The sequence below is a fragment of the Sander lucioperca genome, chromosome 12 (assembly GCF_008315115.2).
Source record: "Sander lucioperca isolate FBNREF2018 chromosome 12, SLUC_FBN_1.2, whole genome shotgun sequence".
NCBI lineage: Eukaryota > Metazoa > Chordata > Actinopteri > Perciformes > Percidae > Sander > Sander lucioperca.
The window spans coordinates 36,542,171-36,554,681 of NC_050184.1; the positions used below are offsets into that span (position 1 = coordinate 36,542,171).

General features: G+C 44.4%; 1 protein-coding gene across 12 annotated transcripts in view; it reads left to right on the forward strand.

Moving 5' to 3' along the window:
• The window catches only part of LOC116058557 (neuron navigator 1-like), a 90,128-nt gene that overhangs the window by 9,369 nt on the left and 68,248 nt on the right, over positions 1 to 12,511 (forward strand). For 11 of the 12 annotated variants that reach the window (XM_031311428.2, XM_036008308.1, XM_031311431.2 and 8 more), the window contains one exon: positions 8,300 to 9,103. The exons of the other annotated variant lie outside the window; for it this stretch is intronic. In XM_031311428.2, the coding sequence (XP_031167288.1) occupies positions 8,300 to 9,103 (804 nt within the window). The remainder of the gene's footprint in view (positions 1 to 8,299; positions 9,104 to 12,511) is intronic. 12 annotated transcript variants of the gene reach the window in all.

Below are 12,511 nucleotides of genomic sequence, written 5' to 3' on the forward strand. Positions count from 1 at the left end.
CCCAGCATGACCCCCCTCCCCGTCCTAAAGGTTTTCTCTGCACCCACAGCCATAGTCATGCTTGGTCATGGTCAGTGTGAGTCGAGGGATGTGGATGTGCTTCAGAGATATGACTTCATCAGTGGCTCAGTGAATCATTCTTTTTAATGTGGTGTCAGTTGGATGGGAGGGGATCAACTGCCTGGCTTTGAAATGTGCAGTCCAGAGTGTGTATTAAACCTAAATGGCCCAAATCTTGAGTTCATACATCTAACAGAATATGTACAGTGTAGTCAGAAAGTATCAGAATGTTATTTTTATTGTCAGCAATGGAATTTAAAATAAAACAATGACAATGGGTTAACAGTGGTGATTTCCAGTTTTCCAGGATACTCCCATCCATACTGTGTGAACACTGTAGGAATCATAACTCTTTTTATACATGGTCCCCAATTTTATAAAGAAAGAAAACAGAGAATCAGAATGATAAAATGTGTATTTAGGAAAAGATGGAATCTACTGCTTTGAAATGGAGAACATTGTGACACTTTCTCTCCACAACCTCCATGGCTGGTAGTGGACCTCGGGTATCAAATTTGCCCTGGCTACTACCCTGGCCAGTACAATGAAAATGTGTCCCTCTTCTTAAACTTCACAACTTTACTGCAAATACAAACAGACATCATATTATATTACCTCACAAACCATTTTAAACCTTACCTTTTAAGTTCTCTATTCCTTTGATCATGCCTGTCTGTAAGTGTAGCCCCCAGAATAGAGCTGTTTGCAAATAAAAACATGGTGGACCAGCCCCTGTCTTTAAAGGCCCCCGGCTGTCTTGGGACTATGGTTGTGGCCGTGTAATTGGTCCCTAGAAGGCGTTAGAAACAGAACTAAAATTGTCTTAGACCCTAATCCCCAACAGACTCCTCTGAAGCTGCATTTACATGGAGGGTGGGCTGACACCGTAATGACAGTCATTTAGGGAGCAGAGGAAAAGGCAGGAACAGGGAGGAAGGAAAAGATTGGAGGCAAGGAAAAGAGAAAGAGTGAAAGGGGTGAGAGATAAAAAGAGGAGACCTGATAAGGTCAGTGGCTTGATGGATTTCCTTTTGTGTAAGAAGGAAAGAGTACAAACAGCAAATGTGTGCACACAAAAGGATATATTGATTGATGGTTGAATATCTGAAAGCTGAGGGCTCTGAGAACACACAACACAAGGCCACACAATGGCGTGATTTGGTTATGGTTGTCTTTACTACAGTAGAAGAGTAGTTTTCCACAAATTGAGTGTGTTTTTTATATGCTAACTTTCACTTAGATTGAATCAGATGTTTGTAACATAATCAGCTCTTACATCTTCCATTTGAGACCCTAATGAAGACCTGCACATTTAATGTGACTGAAGCACCATGTGGTCTTTCAATTAGACCCCAGACCTCCTGACCTTGTGGCTCTCTGGAGAGGTGTATTTAAGCATGCGTTCATGTCTGCAGCATGTGTGTGTATGTGTGCTCATGTGACAGTACACAGATGGTGTTTGAAAAATAAATGTGATGTGGACTAGGTATCATTTTTCATCTCCCAGTGAGGGTATGGCCTGAATCCCTACGGACGCTCTCAGAGTACATCAGCTGTGTCCCTCTCTGTTTCTCTCTCTCTCCCTCTCTCTCACACACACACACACACACACACACACACACACACACACACACACACACACAAACATACTTACTGTACAGACACCTACAAACATAGAGGAGGTCATGGGTACATTCTTGATATCAATGTGAAACACTGCACAGCATCCCACACGCACTCTTCATCTGACATTGACATTTACGGGTAGAAAACAATAAGAATTGTACTTTCCAGGTGTGGCATTGACACATTATTCTTGGAATGAAAATGAAAATGGGCATGTGCTCCTTTGAAACAGTCACACAATCTGAAACAGAGATTTAATGATGTGTTTCTCAAGGCGAGCCAAAAATTACATTCAGTGGCCATGAGCCAACTTGCACTGTTATCTTGAAATGGATATGGCCCCCTTATATAATATACACTTGCCAGTTTATTAGGTACACTTGGCAAAAACTGGACTGCAGTAGCTCCTTTTTTCATGAAGGTTATAATGTTCAGTTTCTGTTGAAACTGTTTAAGACAGGTGTTGATTCAACTTTATGGTCATTTTCGAGGCTGCAGTGGTGCTGTTGAATTGCATGTAAGTTTATCGTAATGCATTTGATTTGTAGTTTTGATTGTAAGACTTTCAATGATAAGCACGAGTCAAAGTGGCACACATGACGAATTTGACACTCTTTATTAGGGATTGACGATTCAGCATTTTTATGGTTATCGGAATCGTTTTTGAAAAATTGGAATTGGAATAGACTTAAAAGATGAGTCTACAGCTTATACAGTGTACAATAGCACAAGTAGAGGTAAAATAGCACAAGTAGAGATGCAGTATATGTTCATCTTGCACGCCAACGCTGTCATGCAGACCCCACTTTGCAGAGCCCTCACGTGGAGAAGTACATTTGGAAAACCGCTTGTGCCATTTACTTTCAGAATAGTAGAAGTCAGAAAATCTTTAGTAATGAAGGCCTGAAATCAGCTTAAAGTTTATAAATTGCCTTTAATGCCCCTGGACAGTGTAGTGGATAGCATTTTGATAACCCCGGCTGCATCTACTCTTAGACAGAGCGTAATCCTCTTTGGCCAATCTAATCAGAGAGACATATGCCAAGTTGGTGTTGGACAGTGATGAGTGGTTTAGTAGCTTTGGGAAGATGATCAGACATAAGTGTGGACTGGATTATGCCGTCGCTCATCACCAGGAGTGAGGCAGTAATCACTATTTAGGGTTTAATATCATGCTTTACTCTATATTTGACCCTAACTATGAACCATCAGGAGTTCTGTAGTCCAGTGTGGGAACAGCTGAAGTGATGGCCCAGTGTTTTCAATGTTTGGGTTAGGTGGTGAGTTTGATGGGGAAGACATCTCGAGTGTGGGAAAGTGAGTACGTGTATATGTATATATGTGTACATGTGCATGAATGCATATAAATCCATACGTGAGCAGAAATGCACTCATGGATATACATGTGTGAAGAAATGTGACTAAAACTTCACACAGTTCACACATAGAAGCTCCTCATTCTCCCATTTGTCTCACACACCGAGCCATCCACCCATTGTGTGGCAATGCACTAAGACAGAGAGCGGCCACCTCCTACTCCTCCTCCTTCTCTCTCCCCCCAGGGACATTTCCTTCCTTCCTATGTCTGCATTAGATAGAGTGAGAGATGAAGGAGGAAAGAAAGGAGGGAGAAGGGTGAATTGAGAAATGGGTGAATGAGTGCACACACTCAAGATCCTTTTTGACCTCTGTGGTGACTCCTATCCCAGGGAGTCGAGTTATGGAGTCAGTCATGTGTGTAACCTCTCTGTGGGACCACACACACACACACACACACACACACACACACACACACACCTATCTGTCAAATTAATAACCCATGGAGAATAAAGCACACACTCAAATTTGAGCACACACTTCTTCTAGGCTCAACATTCCTGATTCCTAATTGAATCATTCACTCATGTTTTCCTCATAACATATTCTAAGTTTTTATTCACATACTACTGTACTGTATATCCGACTTTAGCAACAGCAGTTTTCTTCTGCCGACCGAAGCACAATTACACAAGTGAACAACACGCTCACACAAGCTGATGATATCCATGGCTACTGTATGCACACCACGCTGTAACTAGGCAACCGGCCTCTACAGCAGAGCATTGTGGGATACCCCTGGGAAGTGTACTGAGAATGTCAACATTGAGGGAGCGTCTACAATAGAACGATACCTTTTAAAACACACAAATTCATTCTTCTTCTTCTCTAGCATTCCCCGGATGGCAGTGGATGTTTTTCAGCTCTCAGCTGTGTGTGCTTCATGAGGAGTGTGTGTTCTTCTGTGGGAGAATGGTGTTTTTGTTGGATTAAGATGTGTGCCGCTGAAATCAGGAGATGGTATGAGTGATACAATCACTCTATTTCCATTGATAGCATTTAAGTGGCTGAATTGTCCAAATGCCTAAGCCAGTGACTCATGCTGTGCATCATCAGCACTGAGTAAGACCACCAAAGAGGTGTCATTGTGGAATAACTCCCTCTCTCATTCATACTTACATTTTTGACTCAGACTAGGAAGCCACACATTGTTTGTATCAGATTGTCGGTCAGTATTTTGGGTGTAAACAGGACATTCAAAGCCATGGTATTGTGTTGGTGCAGCACCAGAGTGAGTGTCACTGTGAGCCTTTCCCCTGTGTGTCATGGTCTGGTATTCATCTGTGTGTCCTGTGGACCCTATGCGTTAGCATGTTAGCGGACATAAGCAAACGTAGCAGGAGTGGCGAGGCGGTGAGGCAGGATATCCCCTCTCTGTCTTACAGACTTCCTCTGCTCCTCTGGCACACATACAGAGATCCTTCCTCACCCCGTCCTCTTTCTCCTCCTCCTCTCACTTTCCTCATTGCTTTGTTTTTTTGCATTATAATTTCACATTCTTACATTTTTTCTCCTTTTCCTCACAATTAGCATCCAGTAGGCTCATGGTGTCTGCTCTATCCTGTTCTGACGCACTCCCCTTCTATTCTCAGTCACACTCACTCTTGTTCTTCTTCTCACTTCTTGGCCCGTTCACGCTTGTCTCATCTTTAGAACAACTTTTTTTCCCTTGTACTTGGGCACAAAAAGGCAAAACAAGACAAACTGAGAGGGAGTGGGTGAAAACAGGGAGTGGGTGAAAGTGAAAATGCATGCCATCTGCTTAGTCAAATGGGAATCATTCCTCCTCAAGTTTTGCTCTGGTACAATTAGTTACATCCAAAGCACCAGTGCTTTCCTCTTCTCTCGCAGTACTTTTCCTTTCAAAGCTGGAGACCTTCTGTAACTTTGTAAACATGCATATAATGCGCCACACAGTGTCTGTGTTTGTGTGTCCCACTGGCTATTTCGCATTACTGCTCTGTAGAAATATAGTGGCGAATCTGTTCTTAACTGTTTAGAGATGCTAAGGCAAATTTACTCATGCAAAGTACAGAGACACAGTGCCTCTGTCTGTCTGTCTGTCTGTCTAAAAGTGTCTTTATGCGTGTATGGAACTGTTTGCCCGTTATCGTAGCAAATTTCCCATGGCTCTGGCCACTGTGGCAGCCCACAAGCGCGTTCACACACACACACACACACACACGCCAGACACACACACACACACACACACACACACACACAAACTTCTGTTACTTTCAGAATGTGTAAGTTTGCTATGAGATGAATGTGTAGGCTAATATTGAGCACTGACATTCATCACACTTTGCCAGCTTCTCTGATGTCAGGCCAGATTGCTCAGGCCAGTCAGACACCCTCCACAGACAGCATGCTCTGTGTGTGTGGAGAGAGAGAGTGCGAGAGAGAGAGAGAGAGAGAGAGAGAGAGAGAGAGAGAGAGAGAGAGAGAGAGAGACTTAGCAGAAAGAGAGTGAGAGAATATATGTTTACGACATCAGCCATATATTAAAGTGATTAGACTGTGGAGCCAGAGAGACGAGTACTGGAACAAACAAGTAGCTGTGTGCTGCCAACACACACTTTACCTGTGTGTATACGTGCTTTCAGGAGCACTGATGCGTGTCTTTGCCCCACGTCCATCTGTACGCCACACAGACCTGCCTTGTATGCTGCCACTCTCGTTTGAGTCACCTTAATCCCTCATCAGGGAGGTATTGGAGCTAATGTACAGCACCTATTAGCCTTAAATTACATCCCTTACCCCCCTACTGGCCTGCTACCAGCCCCCAGAGCCCCCATAACTGTCACCACACAGCTCTGGCCTCCATGTGGCATAACCACCTCAACATTGGCCCTTTATTAAAGTTAGCTGCTTCTAATTAATGGCTTTGGCCTTTACACAATAAAACAGCCAATGTACGTCTGCTACTGAACTCCTGTATTACACACACTCATTCAAGGCCAGATGGATGTTAGGTTGTTGTTGTGAACGTACATTAATGTGCGTCGTTGTCATTTTTGGGCTCAATTGGCGCCAGTTTGGTTACTGTTGGAAAATTAGCTGTTTTTAAAGTACTTATCTAATATTGAGTGTGGAATGTGAGCAAACAGAACATCACTTGTTTTTGCTCTGGTTTAGTGTCAACCGATTTATGCAAATGTAACAGAAAATGGGCAATAGCTCAACAGCCTGCTTGTTTAAATACTACTCCTAACAGTTTGAGACCTGATAACATCACAGCTGCAGGCATTGCTGTTTGCATACCGTACATGAGAAAGTGCACTAATGGTATTACATAGAGCACAAACACTCAAGACACCATCTACAAGACCTGTATGCAGACAGGATGCATTAAAGTAACGATGGGCTTAAAGTTCATTTCATGCGCTGTCATCATGATTACCTGTAATGGAAATAAAGACAGATCAGAAATGATGACATCATAATATTTCTCTGTCTCTGTTACTGTAATGTCCCTCTCTTATCGGATCTCCACCCAGCTCTGTTTGTTACAAGGAATTACAGGAATATAATTTGTAGGTATTTGAAGCAAAGGATCCGAGAAGAGTGAAAAAAGGGAGCAATAAAGAGGATGAAGAAGAGTTACTTGTGTGTCCTGTGTTGACTGAGATGGGATATCCAGAGCGATGAAATGACGTAGTCACCGTGCCAGAGCTATCCGAGTCCCTGGACGGGAGCTTTGGCTTCTCTGAGCCTGTCTCATCAATGTGACACACTCGTAGAGACAGACCCACGCACACACACATACTCAGACACATGCAGGGGAGGAAAGACAAAAATATAGTGACACCAACACTCATTCACACACCCACACATGTACACGTGTGCTTGTTTAATACAACTGAGGTATCGTGATGGTTGTGCTGAATCTATACCCTGCAAAATTTAATGGCCTGTGCTTCTATATTAACTGGAAGGGGGGATGGGTGACATACTGTAGGTCTGGAGGAAGGAAGGAAAAGAAGGGAGGAAATGAGAAAAAAGCAATGGAGATAAGGGGAGAGGTAATATGATGTAGGTGGGGAGGGGTGTGATGATCATTTGAGGTCTGTTGGCTACTAATTGGTTGCATAATTAGTGACTGACCTATCTGGTTGTGTATTATGGACTGGTAAATGTGTGCCCTGTTCTCCTCTTCTAAGCTGATCCTGCAGTCATGGCTGTTTTACAGATAATTTGTATCAGCTTAATCATGGGTGGGCCTTTCGTGATTAGAGCACATAAGAAAATCTGAATATGAATGGCGGAATACAGCAGCTAATGTGATTATGAATGATTGAATGTGCATCTCTGTGTGTAGGGGGTCTTTAATCTGGCTGCAATATTTGGCATCTAGGATTATTTGAGTCACACACAGCTGAGCTAATATAATTATTAATAATTTTTCTTCTTTTGTTCTTCCTTCCTCTTCCTTTCTGTATTTATTTATTTTCTTTCTTCCTTCCCTTCTTCCTTTTTCCCCTTCTTCCTTTGTTCCCTTCTTCCTTCCTTTCTTTCTTTCTTTCTTCCTTTCTTCCTTTCTTCCTTTCTTCCTTCAATGGTGTTAAGCATAACACAGCATCTGCGGTGCGCGTTTGCGAGAGAGAGAGAGAGAGGATTGGCGGGTGAATCAGCCAGTGGGAGGAGAGAGAGAGAGAGACAACAAGAAAGAAGGAGGGAAGAATAGAGGAGAAAGAGTGGGAGGGTGAATGAGCCAGCGGGGGTAGAGTGAGCAAACCAGCGAGTGAAGGAGAGGTAGAGGGAGGAGAGAAAGAGGAGGGGGGATGTTGCTGCTGCTGCTGCTGCGACTGTTTCTTCTGTCAGTCGGCTGCTGCTTGCCTGGCAAGCGGGACGGCATACAGAGTGAGAGAGAAGCAGAGAGGGAGAGAGAAAGAAGCTGGTCAGTGCTGTGTTTTATTCTAGCAGCGCTATTGTGTCACAGGGAAGTGGATTTAGGCACTGGATACAGGTCTGCAGATCCATGGATTACCAGTAGTGAGTAAGGGTGACTGCTACTGCCACTCTACTAACCCACTCGTCATTTTCAACAGAGGGGTAAACCCACAGTCTCACACGGCGGGGAGTCTCAACCCACTGGAGACAGAGAGGGAGGGGAAACCAGACAGTCTTGGAGTTTCTACACCTTTCTTTCTGCCCTTTTCTCCCTCCATTTCTTTCAGCCTGCATGTGTGTATCTCAGAGTGTGCTACTGATGCTGTTGCTTGGCTCTCTGCAGGAGGGATGCTGGAGGCTAATGTGGCTAACATTAGCATGACGGCCAAGCCCAGAGAGCTGGACCTGAGGTCTGCTGCTGTCTCCTGCCAGGAAACTTCAGCCCAGGCCATGGCCTCTAGGAAGCCCCCAGCCAAGCCCTCTGCTCTGCCCCAGGGACCTTCACGTCCCTCCGGGTCAGAGCTCAAGGTCTACCGGCCCTCCTCTGGCTCCATCCCAATCCCAAATCCTTCTGGTCTCCGCAAGCAGCGATCACTTAACAACTTGTGTGTGCTCACTGATGCTGAGAAGAAGCTGCACCTGTACCAATCTGATACGAGTCGGCCTGGCACTGGCACCAACAAGCCAGGCTTGACTAAGACAGGTCAGGCTGGGGGCGGGAGACCACCACTTTCTCGGACCCTTTCAAAGTCAGAACAGTCTCTTTTCCAGGGGAAGCCCAAACCTTTCTGCTCCCCGCCTGTGGCTTCTAATGGGAGCAAGCCAAGTCGAATCCCTGCTCCTGGTAAACCACGGGGACCTTATGCTGAGGTCAAGCCCATCAGCAAGGCCTCTGAGGCAGGCCAGAGTGTAGATACAGACCCTGCAGACCACCCAACCAAGGCTAACTCCAATGGAGCTGTGAATACTGGGACTAATGGCAAAAAACTAGGAGAGAAGGGGAGATCTGCAGCTCTGTCAGCAGAGGAGAAGAGAGAGAGGAAGGGAACAGAGGGAGAAGATGATAAGAGCTTTCTGAAGGTGGACCCAGAGTTAGTGGTGACAGTTCTGGGAGACCTAGAGCAGCTGCTCTTCAGCCAAATGCTTGGTGAGTCTGCTTTTTTATCCCAATTTTCCATGACACCCCTTAGGACAGGGTACAATTATGTCAACAAGTTAACAACAGTTGATTTGATTCAGTGGACATTGAATAACATAAACATCCTCTCCTCACCTCTCCTCTCCTCTCCTCTCCTCTCCTCTCCTCTCCTCTCCTCTCCTCTCCTCTCCTCTCCTCTCCTCTCCTCTCCTTTCCTCTCCTCTCCTCTCCTGTTTACACCCAAACTGTTCCCTCCAGCTCTGACTGTAGCTCCATCATCAACAGTGAATTTTAAATGAGTTCAGTCACTATTGCAGCATAGCATTATGTCAGTGTGTTTTTCTAAGTGATTTCACTTTACGATGGTGCGAGCCCTCACTCTGTACACGTAGGTGGTGAAAATCCCCATGTTTACATCGCTGTAGCAGTCTAAATGCTTTGTTTTTATGTGTACATTTGATTTATGTTGTATATATCTGTGTGAATGTGTGTATGGATGTATACTAGCTCTGTGTGCTCCCATGAAGCAGCTGAAGTAAGCAGTTCCAGAGGGCTGACATTGTTTTATTGTTGATTCATTAGCTAGCATTCAAGTGTTTTGTCCTCGTCTCATCTGACCCACTGCCACAGTGAGCTAGATATATATTAACCTATCAAATGCCTCCCTACTCCTTCTCTCATTCTATTTTTATCTCACATGTTCTGTCTCTACAACCCTTTTGGCAGGGGAGCATATTTTTAAAATGTAAAGCAGTCCACGTATGTTATAATGTTGAGAACCGCAGCCTCAGCATTTCCTGGCTCATGCCAAAATCAGCCATTCGTTAATAAAGGCCGTGTGAGTGGGACTAGTGGGGTGTGTGTTTTCAGTCGGTAAATAAAACGGCTGCATATTGAGTCAGGCTCCGGTCACAGTGGGCCACATATTTAGCCTTGCACCACTCCCTCAACCCCTCCCTCCCACCTCCCCTCCAGTTCCATTGATCTCCGGGCCACTGACAGATGGTCACTCCCCCCCCCACCTCTCCCTCCTGTTACCGGGGGTAACGTGTGGGAGGAGGGAGGGGAATCTAAGGGACGGGGTGGTGGCATGGGCAGGTAGTTAGCGTGCTCCCGTTCACACAAACACACACACAGCCCAATGAATACACACTGTCACACACATTGGGGGCGAATGTAATGGGACACATAGTATATTCAAAGTTTTAGCTCATGGGGGTGTATTGCGAAAACGATGACTGAGTTTGTGACTAACAGTTCAAACCAGGGTATAAATCTGCACCTAACATCCATTATTCATTCATACACACACACACACACACACACACACACACACACACACACACTCTCTTTGTTTTTCTCTCTCTATCTATTCCTTATTCTCTTTTCATCCCTCCCTCTTGGCAGGAGCAGATAGCATCAGAGAGTGAGAGAGATGGGAAGAGAATAGTGTAGCGGGTCGTTATATCTGGCTTGATGCGAGGAAATAATTTTCCATCATCAAACCTCTCCGTCTTCTCCGTTCTCTCCTTAATTCCTCTTTCTCTCTTCTCCAGCTCGACTCCTGCAGCACTGTGACCTTGCCCCTGCAGCCCTATATGTGTGTGTGTGTGTGTGTGTGTGTGTGTGTGTGTGTGTGTGTGTGTGTGTGTTTATGTACTATACTGTACATTGTGTGTGTTGTGTATTTCCTTGTGACCTTGTTCCAGTCCTTGTTGTAATGTTGCTGGCCACACCTATGCCACACAGCCAGGTAGGGAGGAGGGAGCTGAGGATGGAAAAAAAACAGACAAGACAGAAAGAAAGTAGAGGGTAAGAATTGAGATTTATGGGAGAAAAGTAATAGGGGACGACTTCACTCGCAGAGGAAGTAAATGAGAGACGGAGAAAGACTAAGAGAAAGAGAGAGACACTGGAGTGAAATAATGGTAATAGCCAATGACCTAAATTTCTACCTGGCATCCCAAGTGTTGGTTTGGGTCATTACAGTCTACCACAACCTGCCAGAGGTTTATCATTGAAACCACAGCAGGTGTGTAGGATAGTTGTGTGAGTGTGTGTGTGTGTGTGTGTGTGTGTGTGTGTGTGTGTGTGTGTGTGTGTGTTAGGGGGAGGTTAATTGTAACTTGCCCTGTAGCTTGCTGCTGTGGGCTCATCTTTTATCGTATCTGCTTCTCCATTTCCGATGGGACACGCAGCTAATTGGTTTCTGCTCCGTGTGCTCTGTCATAGGAAGATAGATTATGGATGTTTACTGAATCATTCCCAGTGATCCACTCCCCCCTTCCCATATACAGTGCCACCTTCTCCCCATCTGCTTCCTACATACATGAAAGTGACATGTCGTTGTACAGTATGGTATTATATCATGAAAAATCAACCTTAAAGGGACAGTTCAAACCAAATTCAAATACACATATTTTTCCTCCTACCTGTAGTGCTATTTATCAATCTAGTTTTCCAGTTTTAGAGATATCGGCCGTAGAGATGTCTGCCTTCTCTCGAATATAATGGAACTAGATGGCTTGTGGTGCTCAAAGCACCAAAACAATACAACTGAAACATTTAACAGCAATGTCTCTTTCCAGAAATCATGACGTGGTTACTCAAGATAATCCACAGAACTGGTTGTGAGCAGCTTCATGTAGGAACTATTTTCTTTCTACATGAAACTAGCCAGTCCTATATTGAGTGACTGGGTCGTGATTTCTGGAAAGAGACATTGCTGCTGAGTTTTCAACTTCAAAGTATTTTTTTGGGCACCACAAGCCAAGTGCCATCTAGTTCCATTATAATCGAGAGAAGGCAGACATCTCTATGGCAGATATCTCCAACACTGGGCAACTCACACCAAAACAATCTAGATTGATAAATAGCACTATAGGTAAGAGGAAACATAGCATTTTGTTATGAAAGCTACATGTTAGCAGTTGACTCTGTTAGCTACAGGGAGTAAAATATGGGCCTGTGTCTTGAACATGTTATGTTGTGTGACATCTAGAACCATGCACTGTGACACTGTCCTTTTGAGATTGGCCAACAATAGTAGCAAAGATAATTGAGAATGCCACTAAGGTCTAATTGGGATATATAACCCAAGATCATCAGCTATGCACTTAAAAGGGATAACCAACCTCCCACACACACACACACACACACACACACACACACACACACACACACACACACACACACACACACACATACACACACACACACACACACAAGGTTAAGCCTATATGTTTATCTTGCGAGGTGGTTTAGGATTAGTTTCAGTATAATCAGTTTTTCTTTAATCGGACATACATGTTTTACCTCCGAAGAGATGAGGAGCTTTTCATTAATTGGATTTAGAGAATTACTTGACTTGTCTGTCTATGGGCAGCAGCTCTGGACTTGCAGTGGTAATTCTCCCAA